General features: G+C 46.7%; 1 protein-coding gene across 1 annotated transcript; it reads right to left on the bottom strand.

Moving 5' to 3' along the window:
* Window positions 1-415: 415 nt before the first annotated feature.
* LOC132584505 (uncharacterized) lies at window positions 416-13,096 on the bottom strand. The gene is made up of 7 exons (XM_060256397.1): window positions 12,928-13,096; window positions 11,531-11,717; window positions 10,675-10,756; window positions 10,494-10,572; window positions 7,651-7,728; window positions 5,169-5,306; window positions 416-590 (listed from the first exon to the last, which is right to left on the bottom strand). The coding sequence occupies exons 1-7, from the start codon at window positions 13,093-13,095 to the stop codon at window positions 441-443; spliced, it is 882 nt and encodes a 293-aa protein (XP_060112380.1). The 5' UTR covers window position 13,096; the 3' UTR covers window positions 416-440.
* Window positions 13,097-17,477: the final 4,381 nt, after the last annotated feature.

The following is a 17,477-nucleotide window of genomic DNA, read 5'->3' as shown; positions in this document are numbered from 1 at the left end:
TCATGGTACACTCCATGTCTTGTGAGCCACCCTGAGCCTGCCTCGACGGGGAGGGCGGGATATAAATAAAAGTTTATTATTATTATTATTATTACTACTACCATAATGAAGTCGATAATTACATCAACTTCTGCTGATGTGACCTTGAGTCACTCACAAGTTCTCGCAGAGCTGCTCCTCTCGAGCCATTTCTGTCAGAACTCTCTCAGCCCCACCTACCTCACAGGGTCTCTGTTGTGGGGAGGGAAAGGGAAAAGAGATTGTAAGCCGCTCCGAGACTTCTTTGGGTGGTGAAGGACAGGGTATACAGCCCCCTAACAGGCTTTTGCCGAGCCCTGAGACTGTGCCAGAACCAGGGTTGCCTGCTCTGGGTTGGAAAATGGGATTTAAGCCATGTCTTTTATTATGCTGTGGGAATACAGTGGTGCTGAGGGGAAGGGTCAAGTCGATACAGTGTCCTTAGCCGAGTTCTCCGACTGGTCAGTGTCGCTGTCTGAATTCTGCCGCAGCTGAGGCTGGTCTTTCCGACGGGTCACTTTGCTCAGGAACTTGCCTGACCCGCCCTGGCGGGAGGGGCAGCAGATCAGGGGCTGTAGTGTAGAGAAGGGAGGAAATGAGAAGCAATGCACACATCCAAAGTCCCGCAACCTGATGAAGCTGAAACCTGCTCTTTTTCTGGTTTAATGTTGTTTCTGTGTTTGCAACAGAAACAGCAGAAATGCACGGCCAGGCATGCAGGACGTGTGGTGTCACAGGGCTGCTCCTTAGAATCATAGACTTGGAAGGGATCTCCAGGATCATCTAGTCCAGCCCCCTGCACAGTGCAGGAAATTCACAAATACCTTCCCCCACACTCCCACTGACACCTGCTCCATGCCCACAAGATGGCCCAAAAAAAACCAAAAGCAACCTTCCAGAATCCATGGCCAAGTTGGCTCATAGAAAAATTGCTGCCTGACCCCAAAGTGTCAATCAGCATTTCCCTGGGTATATAAAAAAGGGCCATGAGAATTTAGCACTGATGCAACCTTTCCTGCCCTCCTTCTTAAGATCTCCCTAAGTTCGCAGAATCTGTTCACTTCTCAGTGGGAGGCAAGAAGGGCTGTTGCTCTTTCACATACATTCACTTATTTATTTTATACTTATTTAGTTTTGTATTTATTTCACTTACTTCATTTAAAACACACCTTTTGCCTCCACGTGGGGACCCAGAGTAGCTTCCAGCCTTCTCCCCTGCTCCGTTTTATCCTCCAAGCAACTTTGTGAGGTCGGTGAGGCTGAGAGGGTGTGACTGGCCCAAGGTCACCCAGCAAGTTTCCATGACGGAGTTGGCATTCAAACCTGGGTCTCCTAGAGTCCAGTCTGAGACTCTTCTTTTTTTGGGAGGGGGGGTAAACTCCATAGAATGTTTAAACTATCGCACCATTGCACTCATTTCACATGTCAGCAAGGTCATGTTAAAGATCCTACAAGCTGGGCTTCAGCAGTATGTAGATTGGGAACTACCAGAAGTTCAAGCTGGGTTTCGGAAAGGTAGAGGAACTAGAGATCAAATTGCCAACATTCGCTGGATTATGGAGAAGGCACAGGAGTATCAGAAAAAGGTCTATTTCTGTTTCATTGACTACACTAAAGCCTTTGATTGTTTGGATCACAACAAACTGTGGCAAGTCCTTAAAGAGATGGGAGTACCAGACCACCTCACATGTCTCTTGAGAAACCTGTATAAGGGTCAAGAAGCAACTGTCAGAACGAGATATGGAACAACTGATTGGTTTAGAATAGGAAAAGGAGTTCGACAAGGATGTATGTTGTCACCCTGCTTATTTAATTTATATGCAGAGTACATCATGCAGAATGCTGGCCTGGATGAAGCACAAACCGGAATTAAGATTGCCGGTAAAAACATCAACAACCTCAGATATGCAGATGATACCACTCTAATGGCAGAAAGTGAAGAGACCTAAAGAACCTCTTGTTGAGGGTGAAAGAGGAGAGCACAAAAGTAGGCTTGAAACTCAACATCAAAAAACCTAAGATCATGGCATCCGGCCCCATCACACCTTGGCAAATAGAAGGGGAAGACATGGAAGTAGTGACAGACTTCACATTTCTGGGATACAAGATCACTGCAGATGGTGACTGTAGCCATGAAATTAAAAGACGGTTGATCCTTGGGAGGACAGCTATGGCGAACTTGGGCAGTATAATAAAAGTAGAGACATCAGCCTGCCAACAAAAGTCCGTATAGTCAAAGCAATGGTATTCCCAGTAGTAATGTATGGCTGTGAGAGCTGGACCATAAGGAAGGCTGAGCGCAGAAGAACAGATGCTTTTGAGATGTGGTGCTGGAGAAGAATCTTGAGAGTCCCTTGGACTGCAAGAGAATCAAATCAGTCAGTCCTAAGGGAAATCAACCCAGACTGTTCCCTGGAAGGTCAGATGCTGAAGCTGAAGCTCAAATACTTTGACCACCAAATGAGAAGTGAGCACTCACTGAAGAAGATCCTGATGCAGGGAAAGACAGAAGGCAAAAGATGAAGGGGACAGCAAAAGATGAGATGGCTGGACAGCATTACCGATGTAACAAACATGAATTTGAGCAGACTTCAGAGGATGGCGGAAGACAGGAGGGCCTGGCGTGACTTTGTCCATGGGGTCACAAAGAGTCAGACTCAACTGTGCGACTGAACAACAACAACAAAAACTCCACCCCATAGCCCATGCAAATATAAAATGGCTGGATTGGGTGGTCGCCTTAAAGCTTGTGAAAAACAGAAGCCTTTGATGAAAAAGTGTCCTTGGGCATAGTATTGTGGAAACCTGTCCTGTCTTTCCTTTTCTGCCTACAAATCTGGTAGTCTGGTAGATTTTATGCAGGATTGGGGGTGGAGGGAAAAGGACAAGGTCTATGTGCTTTTCGTAGTTGCTGGGTGAGACACCAAATGAATGGAATTCTTTCATTTACATATTTACAAGCCTCATTTTGGGTAGGAGCTCACAGGAGCAGAGCTCTGGAGCCTCTAAACTGTATTGTGCTCTTTCTTAACCTCCCGTTCCCAAAAAACCCCACTTGCTTCTGGGCTCCATTGTTCAAACCCCCTGTGAGAATTTTGCTGAACTCTAAAGATTTGGCAAACTTTCTATCATCCCCCCCCCCCGGCAAAAAATGGGAAAATAACCCAGAAATATAAAGCAGACCAATGGAAATCCTCCTCATGCCACTGTGGCCACATAAGAGAAATTAATTTTAAAAGTATGATGGGAGTCAGGTTTTATTATGACAATTCTAATTCAAGAAGCATTTTAAGGTAGATGCTGAGCGGATATAATTTCATAATTTCCGGTGATATCAGGGGTGTATGGCATATGCAAATATGTTATGCAAATGAGTTGTGCTAATGAGCTCTGGCCCCTCTTTTTCTACAAAATGACCCCTGCATTTATGTATTTATGTGGGGTGAGACCCACCTAGGGTTGCCAATCCCCAGGTGGGGGCAGGGGCTCCCCCGGTTTGGAGGCCCTCCCCCCACTTCAGGGTCGTCAGAAAGTGGGGGGAGAGGAGGGAAATGTCTGCTGGGAGCTCTATTATTCCCTATGGAGATTTATTCCCATAGAAAATCATGGAGAATTGATCTGCGGGTATCCGGGGCTCTTGGGGGGCTGTTTTTTGGGGTAGAAGCATCAAATTTTCAGTATAGCATCTAGTGCCTCTCCCCAAAGTACTCCCCACGTTTCAAAAAGATTGGACCAGGGGGTCCAATTCTATGAGCCCTAAAAGAAGGTGCCCCTATCCTTCATTATTTCCTATGGAAGGAAGGAATTGAAAAGGTGTGCCGTCCCTTTAAATGTGATGGCCAGAACTCCCTTTGGAGTTCAATTATGCTTGTTACAGCCTTGATCTTGGCTCCACCCCTAATGTCTCCTGGCTCCACCCCAAAGTCTCCTGGCTCCACCCCCGAAAGTCCCCTGATATTTCTTGAATTGGACTTGGCAACCCTAGACCCACTGTGTCAGAGGGAATGGAGCGCTGGGCAGACCCACATGCAAAACCTCCCCTTCCGACTTGAAGCTTTCTGGGTGACCTTGGGCTGGTTGGCCTCTTCAGCTTACCCTACCTTGGAGGGCTGCTGTGAGGACAAAACAGGAACTTCATGCCTGGTGCTGCTGGCACAAACATCTCAGAGGAAGGCTGGGATACACATGCAGTAATTAAAAATAAAGGATTATCCTTAGCACTGGGTCATGCTATCTCCTAAACTCATTGCCAGGAAAAGGGTCATTCGTATTTATGCTCCAAAGTCACCCATGTTCTGCACCAAGGAAGGTGAAATTTGCTGCTTCCATTACTTGCTAATTTGCAAACTTGGAAAGATTTTTCTTCCTGCTTCTGCTAGTCCCGGGGAGGTGCAAAGGGCTGTGTGAGGCATGCCTTTCCAGGCTTAAGAACATAAAAAGAGTCATGCTGGATCAGGCCAGAGGCCCATCCATTCCAACACTCTGTTACACAGTGGCAAATAAAACCCAGAAAAGCACCCAGGTGCCAAGCACCCAGGTGCCATCAGGAGGTCCACCAGTGGGTCCAGGACACTAGAAGCTCTCCCACTGTTGCTCCCCACCCAAGCATCCAGAATACAGAGCATCACTTGTCCCAGACAGAGAATTCCATCTATTCCTTGTGGCTAATAGCCACTGATGGACCTCTGCTCCAAATGCTTCTCCAATCCCCTCTTGAAGCTGTCTATGCTTGTAGCTGCCACCACCTCCTGTGGCAGTGAATTCCATGTGGTGATGACCCTTTGGGTGAAGAAGGATTTAAGAGACTTCAAGATGTATTTCCTCCTCCTGCTCACAAATGCTTCTTGACACTCACTGGGCTGGAGGATGAATTCTGCGACTGGCTTGCCTAATTGCAGAATGAGCACACTCCCCAATTCCTTTTGCTTGGAGAGCGGAGTGACAGATCCTTGTTTTTTGGTTGCTCATAGTCAGCTGGCTGAGAAAGGCAGAAGTCAACTGGTAAAAGCTTCCCATCACTTCACTCCCACACTAGGGAAAGCTGTCCCAGTTGATTGGTGCCAGCCAGTGTGCAGGAACACAGCAGACCCTTTCCTTGCTGCCTCCCCTGTCACTCCCTCCCCAGTTTCCTGTGGCTGACAGACTGGTACCTGAATAGTGCTGAGGTCCTGCTCGGACACTAGTGGGGACAGTCCCTCCATGCCAGCGGAGGGGGACCGCCGGGGTGAGCGGCGACGCTGAGTCACATACGTGTCCCCCATCTGATCCTCTAGAAGTACCGTCTCCACCTGGTTGGGGAAAGAGAAGGAATAGGACTGTGGAACTTTGGGAGATATCGAAGGAGCTATGGGAGCGGCTACAGCCAACAACAGCAGATCCTTTAGTGCTAACTGGGGCTTCTTACCTTTAAAACCTAAACCAGGGGTGTCGAACTCATTTGCTACGTGGGCTGGATCTGACATAAATGAGACCTTGTTGAGCCAGGACATGTGTGTCATAAAATGCAATGCCAGGGAGATACAAACTTTAGAAATGATCCAGAGTTGCTTTCTTCTTTTTTAAAGGTGCTTTCTTTGTATCTCTCCCATGGGATTGAGGGAACTGGGCAAAGGAAGCTCTTTCCCTCCCTCCCCAGGATATGAGGAGGGGGAGGAGCCTCAGCCAATAGAAGGAAGAGAGGCTTGGCTCAGTAGTTCCACTGTGTGATTGAGAGAGCCTAGCAAAGCAAGCTGTCCCTCTCTCCCCTTCCTCCCCAAGGGAGAAGCCTCAGCCAATGGAGAAAATAGAGGCTTTGCTCTGTAGCTCCTATGTGATTGGGCAAGCCTTTCAAAGCAAGCCATGACTCAGAAGAAAGCAAGAGAGGAGAAGCAAGCAGACTTGTTTGCGGGACTGGGGAGCCCTCATCCAACCTCCGGGCCACATGTTTGACACTCCAGGCCTAACGGTCTGGGACCATCATATTTATAGGACCACCTCTTCCTATATACCCCTCAGAGAGCATTCTGCTCAGCTGGTAACAATCTGTTGGTCATCCCTGGCCCCAAAGCTGTTTGTGTGTTTGTCTGTCCTTGACCAGGACCATAGGCTTTTTGGCTCTGGCCTCAACCTGGTGGGTCTATCTAGTGAGACTCAGGCATGGTGGAACTTGTTCAGTTCTGCAGGACCTATAAGACCGAGATGTTCTACTGGGCATATGATTGAGGACAGTGATGGCTGGAGAGATCAGTTCGCCTCCCTCTTTCTCCCCCTTTCCTTATTCTCCATTTCCCCTCCTTCCACCCTGTTTGTCTTATGTTCCTTACTGTCTTGATCTTACCCTCCTCCTTTTCCTCCTTCCCTGCCCTTCTCTAGGGCTTGTTTTTTCATTTAGTGTTGGGCCATGGATTTCTCTGTTCTCACCAGTTGCCCACCTGTGATGGATTGTTGGGGCGCCATCTGACACAGTAGACTGACTGTTAGGTTTTTAATTTGTAATATTTGGATTTTCAAACTAATAGGTTGGTCTGATTGTATATTTAATCGCTGGAAGTCGCTCTGAGTCCTGCTTGGTGGGGGAAGGAGCAAGATAGAAGCTGAATAAAACATAAAAATGAAAAGGCCACAAAAGGTGATGTCATGATGAGATACCATTTGGGAGCAGGGCTTTTTTTTGTTTGAGCAGGAACGCACAGCAATGCAGTTCCAGCTGGCTTGGTACCAGGGGGTGTGGCCTGATATGCAAATGAGTTCATGCTGGGCTTTTTCTACAGAAAAGCCTGTGTGAAACACTGGTGACATCAGGGGGTGTGACCTGATATGCAAATAAGTTCCCACTGGGCCTTTTCTACCAAAAAAGCCCTGTTTGGGAGCAACAAGACTCTTTTTTTTTTGTAGTAATAAAAGACATTGGTGTGGCTAACATTGCCAGATCCTTCCCTGCCACTGGGTTGCCAGATCCAGGTTATGAAACTCCTGGAAATTTGGGGATGGAACCTGGGGAAGACAGGGACCTCAGTGGGGTACAATGCCACAGAGTCCACCCTCCAACACATCCATTTGCTCTAGAGGAACTGATCTCTGTAGTCTGGAGATGAGTTGTAATTCCTGAGGATCCCCAGGTCCCACCTGGAGGCTGGCATCCCTAGATGCAGCATGTCTCTTCCTCTCCATGGCATACCAAATAACCATGAGTACTCCTTGCCCCCCTGCATGATCTAAATCTAGAAAAAAAATACACAGAGTATCGTAACCCAAGATTACAAAGAAAATTCCAATATATTCAAACAAATGTTATTCATCCCATATTCTCATATACAAAATAGTAATTCATCCGATATGTTCATATACCAAATCTCTTAATCGCATTATTCCAAGAATATCCACAAGCTCTTTTCAAATGTCTGTTCAAATCCTCTGAATGCTGAAGATAAATTTAAGCTGATAATTCCTTAGTTGTAAAGCAGCTTTCATAAGTCTCCTGTGGTATTCTCAGCAGGTCTAAAATTTCAAGCCTCCGTAAGGAGCAAAGAATTCTCAAAGTGAGAAACTTCCATAAGGAGCAAAGACTTTTCAATAAACTAATAGTAATACTCTGTGTATTTCTCCTAGATTTACTCTTAGGCAGCCTTCTCCCATTTTGTGGGGGGCACGTACTTGTTTGTGGCGTGAGGGGTTTCGCCCTCGGATATGCAGAGACCGACTCTCTTCTTCGTCTGTCATATCCTCATCCTGCTATGGAGGGGGGAAAAGAGAAGGATAGGTTGAGTTGCAGAGATGTAGTGTCCCCTCAACCCTCATATCCCAGGGATCCAACATGTCAGAGCCAGTTTGGTGTAGTGGTTAAGTTCACAGACTCTTATCTGGGAGAACTGGGTTTGATTCCCCACTCCTCCACTTGCAGCTGCTAGAATGGCCTTGGGTCAGCCATAGCTATCACAGGAGTTGTCCTTGAAAGGGCAGCTGCTGGGAGAGCCCTCTCAGCCCCACCCACTTCACAGGGTGTCTGTTGTGGGGGAAGAAGTTATAGGAGATTGTAAGCCACTCTGAGTCTCTGATGCAGCGAGAAGGGCGGGGTATAAATCTGCAGTCTTCTTCTTAATAGGAAATTCCCTGCCAAATTATGGAGCTCCTGGCGCCTTATAAGGTTGGCCAACCTCCAAGTGGAACCTTAGAATTACAGCTTATATCTCTAGGCGGGGGGATCCCCTGTCCCCACCTGGGGATTGGCAACCCTAGACACACATCATCTTTATTGGTCTGGAACTTGGAAGCCATTACAGGGACCCTAGCTTTCCTTTAGGTGGGCCCTTAGAGCCAGCTGTGCATATTCTAACATGCAGTGAAGGGACAGTTGCCAATTCCAGGTTGGGCAATTCCTGGAGATTTGGGGGTGGAGCTTAGGGAGGATTTGGGGAGGGGAGGGAACTCAGTAGTGCATAGTGTCATAAAGTCTATCTGTCAAAAGAACCATTTTCTTTAGGGAGACTCATCTTTGTAGTCTGTTGATGGGGTGTGATGGGGTGTGAACTGGCAGAGACTGACCAAGAGAGAGATCTTGGGGTCATGGTAGATAACTCACTGAAAATGTCAAGACAGTGTGCGATTGCAATAAAAAAGGCCAACACCATGCTGGGAATTATTAGGAAGGGAATTGAAAACAAATCAGCCAGTATCATAATGCCCCTGTATAAATCGATGGTGCGGTCTCATTTGGAATACGGTGTACAATTCTGGTCACCACACCTCAAAAAGGATATTATAGCATTGGAAAAGGTGCAGAAAAGGGCAACTAGAATGATTAAAGGTTTGGAACACTTTCCCTATGGAGAAAGGTTAAAACGCTTGGGGCTCTTTAGCTTGGAGAAACGTCGACTGCAGGGTGACACGATAGAGGTTTACAGGATTATGCATGGGATAGAGAGGGTAGAGAGAGAAGTACTTTTCTCCCTTTCTTGCAATACAAGAACTCGTGGGCATTCAATTAAATTGCTGAGCAGTCAGGTTAAAATAGATAAAAGGAAGTACTTCTTCACCCAAAGGGTGATTAACATGTGGAATTCACTGCCACAGGAGGTGGTGGTGGTTACAAGCATAGCCAGCTTCAAGAGGGGGTTAGATAAAAATATGGAGCAGAGGTCCATCAGTGGCTATTAGCCACAGTGTAATGGGCCTGATCCAACATGGCTTCTCTTATGTTCTGGAGATTAGCTTAATTTTGGGCTATCTCCAGGCCCCACCTGGAGGCTGGCAGCCCTAGAGGAAGGGTATAGAGCAAAACTGAGGCTTCGGAGCTACATGTGGCTCTTCACACATATTGGGCAGTTCCTGGAGGTCAAGGGGGAACTTACTGCAGGCTTACTCTCAAATATGCATACTTAGCATCAGGACCTCAATAAGCCTCTGAGCGCTGACCCTCCATAGAAGGCAACTGTTTCTGCCATGTGTGAAGTAGGGGGAAATAGGCAGGCTTGCAAGCTCTTCTCAACCACAGAGGTGGCCCAGAGACCTAGAGCAGGGAAAGAGATCTCAAGAGCAAAGGGAGCCACTGGAAGGAGGGATGGAATTAAAGAGGGCAGTGCATGGTTCCCCCTTAGTTTCATAGCTCTTGTAGGAGCTGTATTTACTAACCTTGGTGTCAAGCGAAAGAGAGATGGATAATGATGCAAATGGTGGTCAGTGATTTATGTGGTAGATGTGTGTTTCCTTCTCTCACAGGTGCCAAAAATAATTCACTGACCTTTCCCTATGCTGGTTTTATGGACAGTTATTGCCAGCTTTTGTTTTTCTTTTAAGTCTCCTTCTAGTATGGTCATGGAAAGTACATACATATGTGTTTGATCTGACTATGCAAAGGAAGTATTAAGAGTCTTAATAAAGACATGTGTGTAATATTTATTCATGTCTTGTGGTCTCTCTCAAACATCTGATGTTTATTCTGTGTGGCTCTTATAGTAAGCAAATTTGGCCACCCCTGGTATAGAGACTTCCTGCCTAGAACAGAAAACAAAGAAGGGGTGGGGGGATACATTTTCTGGAACCATTTTGTAAAATCTGGATCCCCAACAAACACCATAGCCTTGTCTCAGGAGCAGGGGGCATCCAGTTGTTTGTATGTTTATTGGGGGTTGCCCCAGTTATGAGGAAGCTCAAACACTTTCTTTCTTGCAGACAGGAGTGGAGGGCAACAAGGCAACTTGGTAATTCAAGTTTTGGCTGTTGGTCCAAGTGCAGTTAGCCCAGGAGTCTCTTTTGAACCAGACATCAACTGAAAGGTGGGAGTACCAGAGTGTCTCTGAGCATGTGCCTTGCTCTCCCCCAGTTTCCGTGTTGCGGAATAACAGAGTCCCTGATCATGCACAGGGTGTGTTTCCCCTCAGTGCTGGCTACTGGCAATCAGGCTCTGTGTCTCTGAATCATGACTTTTGGGGAAATACTTAGGCCCTTGTTGTGTCCCGGTACTGGCGTCTGCTTCTCAGTCGCAGGGGCATTCCACTCACCGTTTCACTGACGCCAGGAGATCGAAATAATCGCAGTTCTTGAATCCCCCCTAGAAAACTGTCCTCTGAAGTGTCTGGCCTGGGTGGGAAATGGTGATGTCAGGGGGGAAGGAATGGAGCTTATGAAGAGCCCAACAAACTCCTTCCCTTTCTTAAGGAGCTTCTCCTTTGGATAACTTACGGGCAACTGCATTCGGAGCCGGGGCTGAGATCCCTTTGAGTGGGGACTCTTGGCTTCCATTCCTGGATGGGATGCAGAAGGGCTGTAATGCGACAGAAATGTGCATGGGGAAACATAGAGGCCATGAGTTAGTTTTCGAGTCTAGCAGGCATGACCAAGAAGAGAAATAGGCAGTACTAAGTGGACAATATAGGAGCCCTGTGGCGCAGAGCGGTAAAGCTGCAGTACTGCAGTGCAAACTGCTCACAACCTGAGTTTGATCCTGGCGGAAGCTGGGTTCAGGTAGCCAGCTCAAGTTCGACTCAGCCTTCCATCCTTCTGAGGTCGGTAAAATGACTACCCAGCTTGCTGGGGGAGAAATGTAGATGACTGGGGAAGGCAATGGCAAACCACCCTGTAAAAAGTCTGCTGTGAAAACGTCACCCCAGAGTCAGAAACAACTGGTGCTTGCACAGGGGACTACCTTTAAGTGGACAATGACCAAGGGGACATAAACCAGCTGGTTAGCTTAGTCACAGCATGGTGCTACTAACGCCAAAGTTGTGGGTTTGAGCCCACTATGGGCCACTCCTTTAGGGAAGGGCTGTAGCTCAGGGGTAGAGCATCGGTTTGGCACACAGAAGGTTTAAGGTTTAATCCCTCGCATCTCATGTTAGAAGGATCAGGCAGTAGGTGATGTGAAAGGCCTCTCTCTGCCTGAGCCCCTGGAGAGCCAGGGTCTACCCAATTTGGGTGGAGAGTTATTGCCCTTGTTGGACCGATGGTCTGATTCAGCTTAAGGCAGTTTCTTGTGTTTGACAAAGGCAGGAGAATGAGACACTTCTCCAGAGAAGGCAGAGGGGCTTTAGTTGCTTACCGCTTTCTGTTCGACGGATGATGGTGCAGAATTCGGAATAGGGCATGGGGGGATGTGACATGTGTTGAAAGATTCCCTGGTAGTCGGGGAGACTCGAAAGCCCTACGAGCCTCTCACACAACCCTCGTGCTGCTAGGTAGCTCAGCTGGGCCTGGCCCAACGACTGCTCGGCGTTGAAACAAGCCAGCTGAAGCAGAAGGCAGAGAATACGTCACACAACCACTCAGGGCTTGGAGTTCTACCTATAAGCTGGTATCATATCCATGGAAGCTGTTGCATTTGTCCTCTGGGGACAGATCATGCTTGTTGCAGCCCTGCAGATTCCCTGTGGATTGACCCAACATTCAAAATCTTGCATATCTAGGCTGCCTTAGATGCATCATGTCCAGTGTTCCCTCTAAACTGTTAGCGTGAGCTAGCTCACAGATTTTCAGCCTCCAGCTCACACATTTTTGTCTTGGTTCGGGAAAAATGGCCACAGAGCACAATAATTTATGCAGTAGCTCACAACTTTAATACTAGTAGCTCACAAAGTAGAATTTTTGCTCACAAGACTCTGCATCTTAGAGGGAACATTGGTCATGTCCCTTAGTAATCCTTCCGGTGAATGTACATTTTTCAGGACCTAATTGCCAGGTTTTGACAAGAAGCTTCTGGATTTCAGCTGTGTCCACCCCCCCCCCCCCGGGTCTCCAGGGGAAGGAGATGAATCTTAGAGGGAAGAACGTAAGCCAAGGGAGTGAGCTATTTTCCGCACAGTCCATTTGCAGATTCTCTTTCCGTTCTAAGCATCCCTCTCATAATGCCAGAGAGAAAGGGTTCTGGCTGGCTTTCTTCCCTGACATCAGGCAGTGCAATCCTGAGCAAAGCTACATCCTTCAATGTGTACTGACTTCAAGGGACTTAGAAGGGTGCAATAAGGCTCAGGATTTCACTGTTTGAAGTCTTTATGGTGGGGATTTATTCGCATGGATTAGTCTGAAGTGATGAAGCCCAGACGCAGGGATGCCTGGTCTCCCCTGGCCACTGGTGTGGGATGAAGGGGGCCTAGGTTGCCAGCTCCAGGCTAGGAAACTCCTGGGGTGTTGAGATGGAGTCTGGGGAGGACAGGGATCTCAGTGGGGTACAATGCCAAGAAGTCCTCCCTCCCAAGAATCAATTTTCTCCAGGGGAACTGATCTCTGTAGTCTGGAGGCTGGGAAACTTAGGTGCCACATAGAGGCTGGCATCCCTAGACGCAGTACTACCTCACTGAGGACTAGCCTTAAGCGGTGGGGAAAGCATTATTTCTATTATAGCTTTTAATGTCAGAAAGCCACCTCAGTGTTTTGAGACACAGAATATTTCCCTTCATTCAGTCTGTTCATTACTAGAATTGGGGACTGGGCTTACAGCACCTGTGCAGACTTATGTGCTTCAACAGCTGCCTGGACCATTTTGGCAGTGCCAGCAATGGTGTTCACCAGGAACTGTGCTGTGCCTTCCGATATCCTGGGTGCAAAGCATGCTGGGGCAGGCTTGTCCTCGTGAGAAGGGTTGTCAGGAAATTCAGAGCTGTCCTCCATTTTGGAACTAAGAGAGAGAAAACAAGTATGGGTTCTGGACCTAGAAAAGAAAACTGCATAAAGATAAAATAGGGGGGGGGGGAGAAGACCCTGACCAAGAACAAGAACTCCCTTCCATCCTGCAGAGTCTGTTTAAGAAACAGCATGTGATCTGCGATGCTTGAATCATCCACACAAGGACTGTAGCTGTTGTTCTGCGCTTCTTCAAGCTGGCTGGCGTCGAGAGTGTTTCTGAACATGCACAAAGTGATTTTCCTTCATCACTGACATTGCCAAACCCACGCACTTGAATCCTGACACTGTTCTTGTAGTTAGCACTGAAGGGTAAATACATCAGTACTTTATTGACATAGATCAAAAACAATCTGCCATAACTTTGTTTCTGGGTCCCCCCCTGAACCTCCAGACGTAAAGCAACTAAACAGAAGTAGGATAAGAACAATAGGCAATGAGTAGATTTGCCAAATGCTACTGCTGAAGCAGGTTGCTAGCCAAAAGAGTTGAAAGCATCTGTTTTCTCTACAGTTTATGACCAGGTCTTGTAATTGAGGTATGGAGACAACATCACTCTTTCCCCTTTCCCAATACAGGTTGCTAATTTGTTTGTTTGTTTCTGGACACTATAACTGAGTGGTAGGACAACAACAAGAGACACCTTACTGTCCATTTTACAGCCTGCTTCTCTGTAAAACGAGAGTCCACTTGCACCTTAAAGACTAACTGAATGTATTCCAGGGCTAAGTTTCCAGGAGTCACTGCTCACTTAATGTGATGCACTGAAGTGTGCTTGCTTCTCTGTATCCTTTCTAGAGTACTTAGTGTACTTTTTAAAAGACCTTGGAGGACACACTTTGTGATTAAAAAAAAGTCTAGAAGCAGAAAATGAGAAGGAATACTCAGCACACGTGCAGAGGCTTTCAGAAACAATGTCATAGGAAGCTCTTCTCGCAGCTTTCTGGCAGTCAAGTCACTGAGGCCTGCAAATAATGGATAAGGACTGTAGGGTCAATTAGCAGAGTGGTAAAGCTGCAGTACTGTAGTCCGAAACTCTCTGCTCACAACCTGAGTTCAATCCCGGTGGAAGCTGGGTTCAGGTAGCTGACTCAAGGTTGACTCAGCCTTCCATCCTTCCGAGGTCGGTAAAATGAGTACCCAGCTTGCTGGGGGGAAAGTGTAGATGACTGGGGAAGGCAATGGTAAACCACCCCGTAAAAAGTCTGCCATGAAAATGTCGTGATGCGACGTCACCCCAGAGTTGGAAACGATTGATGCTTGCACAGAGGATTACCCTTTTTTTTAGCACCAGTGTGACATTTTTTGCAGCCCAAATGGGAAGGCCAACATACCTGCATCTATTAGCATCATCTGAAGGTGTTAGGAAGTGTTGCAGTTGCCAGCTCCAGATGGGAAAATTCCTGGAGATATGGGGGTAGATCCTGGGGGAGGGTGGAGTTGGAGGGCGCTCAGCAGGGATGCAAAGTCACTCTAGGACTCCCATTTCTCCTAGACACTATGGTGTACCATAGATTCCAGCCTCTGAAGCTGCCATTTCTATACAGGAGAACTGATTTTGTAGTCTGCAGATCTGTTTTAATTCTGAGAGATCTCCAGACCCCACCTGGAGGTTGGCTACCTCTGTGTTGGGAGGGATGGCCCCACGTGTGGACTGCATGCATGTTAGAGCACTGTTGATGTGTGCTACGATGCCATCAATATGAGGCATGCTTTACAGTGCATGCGAAACCAAGTACCTGCCCCCAAAACATAAGGCCCTTGAACCTTAAGAATGAGGAGGCCCATGTCTTTTGATTTCTCAGACTCACCAAAAATATAGCAACATTTAATAAAATATAAAACTATTAGGTTCTCAGCTAATTTCTCAAATCCCATTTCAAAAGGGAAGCCCAAATTGAAGATGATGATGATACTGGATTTATATCCTGCTCTCCACTCCGAATCTCAGAGCGGCTCACACAGTCTCCTTTATCTTCCTCCCCCACAACAGACACCCTGTGAGGTGGGTGGGGCTGAGAGGACTCTCACAGCAGCTGCCCTTTCAAGGACAACCCCTGAGATAGCTATGGCTGACCCAAGACCATTCCAGCAGGTGCAAATGAAGGAGTGGGGAATCAAACCCAGTTCTCCCAGATAAGAGTCCACACACGTAACCACTACACAAAACTGGTTCTCTTGAGTGTGCCATGGAAATCACACAGGTGATCACAAGACAGTAGCAAGGTGGCTTACTGGAGAGGATATGCCCAGCATAAGAAGACTTGACCCCACTCCCCAGCCTAGATGTTGACAGGCCCCTTTTCCTCCCTTGGATACAAACCGTCACCCCCCCTCCTGTACAGGTGGGATGCAACCAAGTTGCTTCTTCTCTTGATAGTCAACTGCCGTAGGATGCGGTTGCCATGGGAATGCTTCCAGGAGCCGAGTTGCTAGGAGATGGAATTTCTTGTAATGTAAGAGGGCTGAATGTTTGAGAGCTGCAGGAGAGGGCAGATCTGCAAAACCTGATGCTTGCGTGTGGGGACGTGGTACTTTTCAAAGAACAGGAAAAGATGTGAATGAAAGCTTAGCTGTTTCACTTCTATCCAGCACTCCACTGTAATTTATCAGGTAACCTTAAAATAAATACATATGTAGACAAACACATATTTAGGAGGCACTTGCTGGGGCCAAGAACCCTTCCTTCTTGATCTGAGAATTCAAAGGGCCCTGGTCTAAGAAAATCAAACACACTGAAAAAACATTTATAGGGAAGAGAGTTTCTGGAGAATATATGCGATTTAGAATGCAGTTGCTAACTGGAGTAGCCACTCAGGGCACAGAACACCAGCCTGAAAGCTCATCCTCTGATGTCCAGTTAGTTTTGACCTTTAAAGCAGTTGAAGCCCTGGATACCTTATGAACCATTTGCTTCTGAACTTTCCTGTATCAAGAATATTTTCTGAGGCCAGCTGAAGTTTGAGTTAAAAGTGGGTGACTACCGTAGACAGGGCTTATTCCACAGTGGCAGTGATGTTTTAGTCTCCCTGCTATTGAAGTTTACTTTACTCTCAAGACGTGTTCAGGTTTAAAGCAGGTGCTTTTCAAAGAGTTCTTATGTCTCAGCTGGTTTATTTCAATCGTATTTCTTTTCTGCAGTGTCTTCTCCCTTCTCATGATATGTGATTTCAATGCATACTTTGTCTCTTAATCGATGTTTTGTGAGCCATCGTAAAAGACTGGAATCCAAAGCCTGAAGTACAAATGATAACCAATGACCACTGCCACCCTGACTCCATAAATGTGAATACTTAACATGGAATGGGAGTGTCCTCCAGAATAACAAATATAGATCCGACAATAGGCAAATAAATAATTCAATAAATAAAATACCCAGTGTCTTTGTCTGGAGTTCTTGAGCTAGCAGAACTCTACATGGAAATTGAATTATTTATTATTTGCCTAGTGTCGGATCTATATTTGTTATACTGTGTTTACTGTCACTCCTGCTGTATTGTGTTGTATTATTACATTTTGGATTATGGCAATTCCCGTGAATAGTGTCCTCTAGTACCCTTGCAACTCTGCCTTTGGAGGAGAAAAATTCTCACTGGGTTTACTGTGTCAGCATATACACCATGGCACTCTGGTTGTGTTGTCCAGTTCAGGATGGTGAAGCATTGGTCATATAATGACACTCATAATGCAGCTGTTGACGTTTTGGCCAACATCGTAAGAATATAAAGAGAGCCCTGATGGATCAGACCAATGGTCCATCTAGTCCAGCATGCTGTTTCACACAGTGGCCAACCAGTTCTTCTGGACAGCCAACAACAGGGCATAGAGGCTGAGGCCTTCCCCTGATGTTGCCCCTTGGCCCTGGGATTCAGAGGATTAGTCATTAACACCAGAATCTAAAACTGAATGATTTACTAACAAGGCCAGTGAACCTAAAAAGAGCCCAGCAGGAACAGAACAGTGAACCATCTAATCTAGTCATTCTGCTTCACACAGCACACAGTGAATGGGGAATAAAGACACTTGGCCTCCCCCAATGTTGGCTCAGGACATGGAGGTTCCTTTTACTAATCATGACTAGAAACCACTGATGGACCTCTCTCCTGCATACATCTGTCTAATGCCTTTTTCAAGCTATCTATGCAAATAGTCATTACTACACCCAGCGGCATGAAACTGGTGTTCCATGACAATCTAGCTTCTAATTTTAAATTGTATGGGGATCACAGTTTGGTCATGCCATGGCCCACCTTCAACACAATGAAAGAATCTGTAGAGGTTTTTGATGAGTGAAAACAATTGTCACTTTTAACTAAGGCAGTTTGTTTCGTTAAACATATCAGGCTTAAGGGGAATATCGCAGAGGCATC

The sequence above is a fragment of the Heteronotia binoei genome, chromosome 15 (genome assembly GCF_032191835.1).
Source record: "Heteronotia binoei isolate CCM8104 ecotype False Entrance Well chromosome 15, APGP_CSIRO_Hbin_v1, whole genome shotgun sequence".
Lineage (NCBI taxonomy): Eukaryota > Metazoa > Chordata > Lepidosauria > Squamata > Gekkonidae > Heteronotia > Heteronotia binoei.
The sequence above is the reverse complement of the archived record's forward strand: the minus strand, read 5'-3'. Positions and strand labels throughout refer to the sequence as shown.

Excerpts from the sequence above, each read along its gene's own strand:
- LOC132584505 (XM_060256397.1), bottom strand. The coding sequence starts at position 13,095 with ATGGAGGACAGCTCTGAATTTCCTGACAACCCTTCTCACGAGGACAAG. Across the intron at positions 11,718-12,927 it reads AAGCACATAAGTCTGCACAG|CTGGCTTGTTTCAACGCCGA; the intron begins GTGCTGTAAGCC and ends CTTCTGCTTCAG. Across the intron at positions 7,729-10,493 it reads CTCCTGGCGTCAGTGAAACG|CAGGATGAGGATATGACAGA; the intron begins GTGAGTGGAATG and ends CCCCCTCCATAG.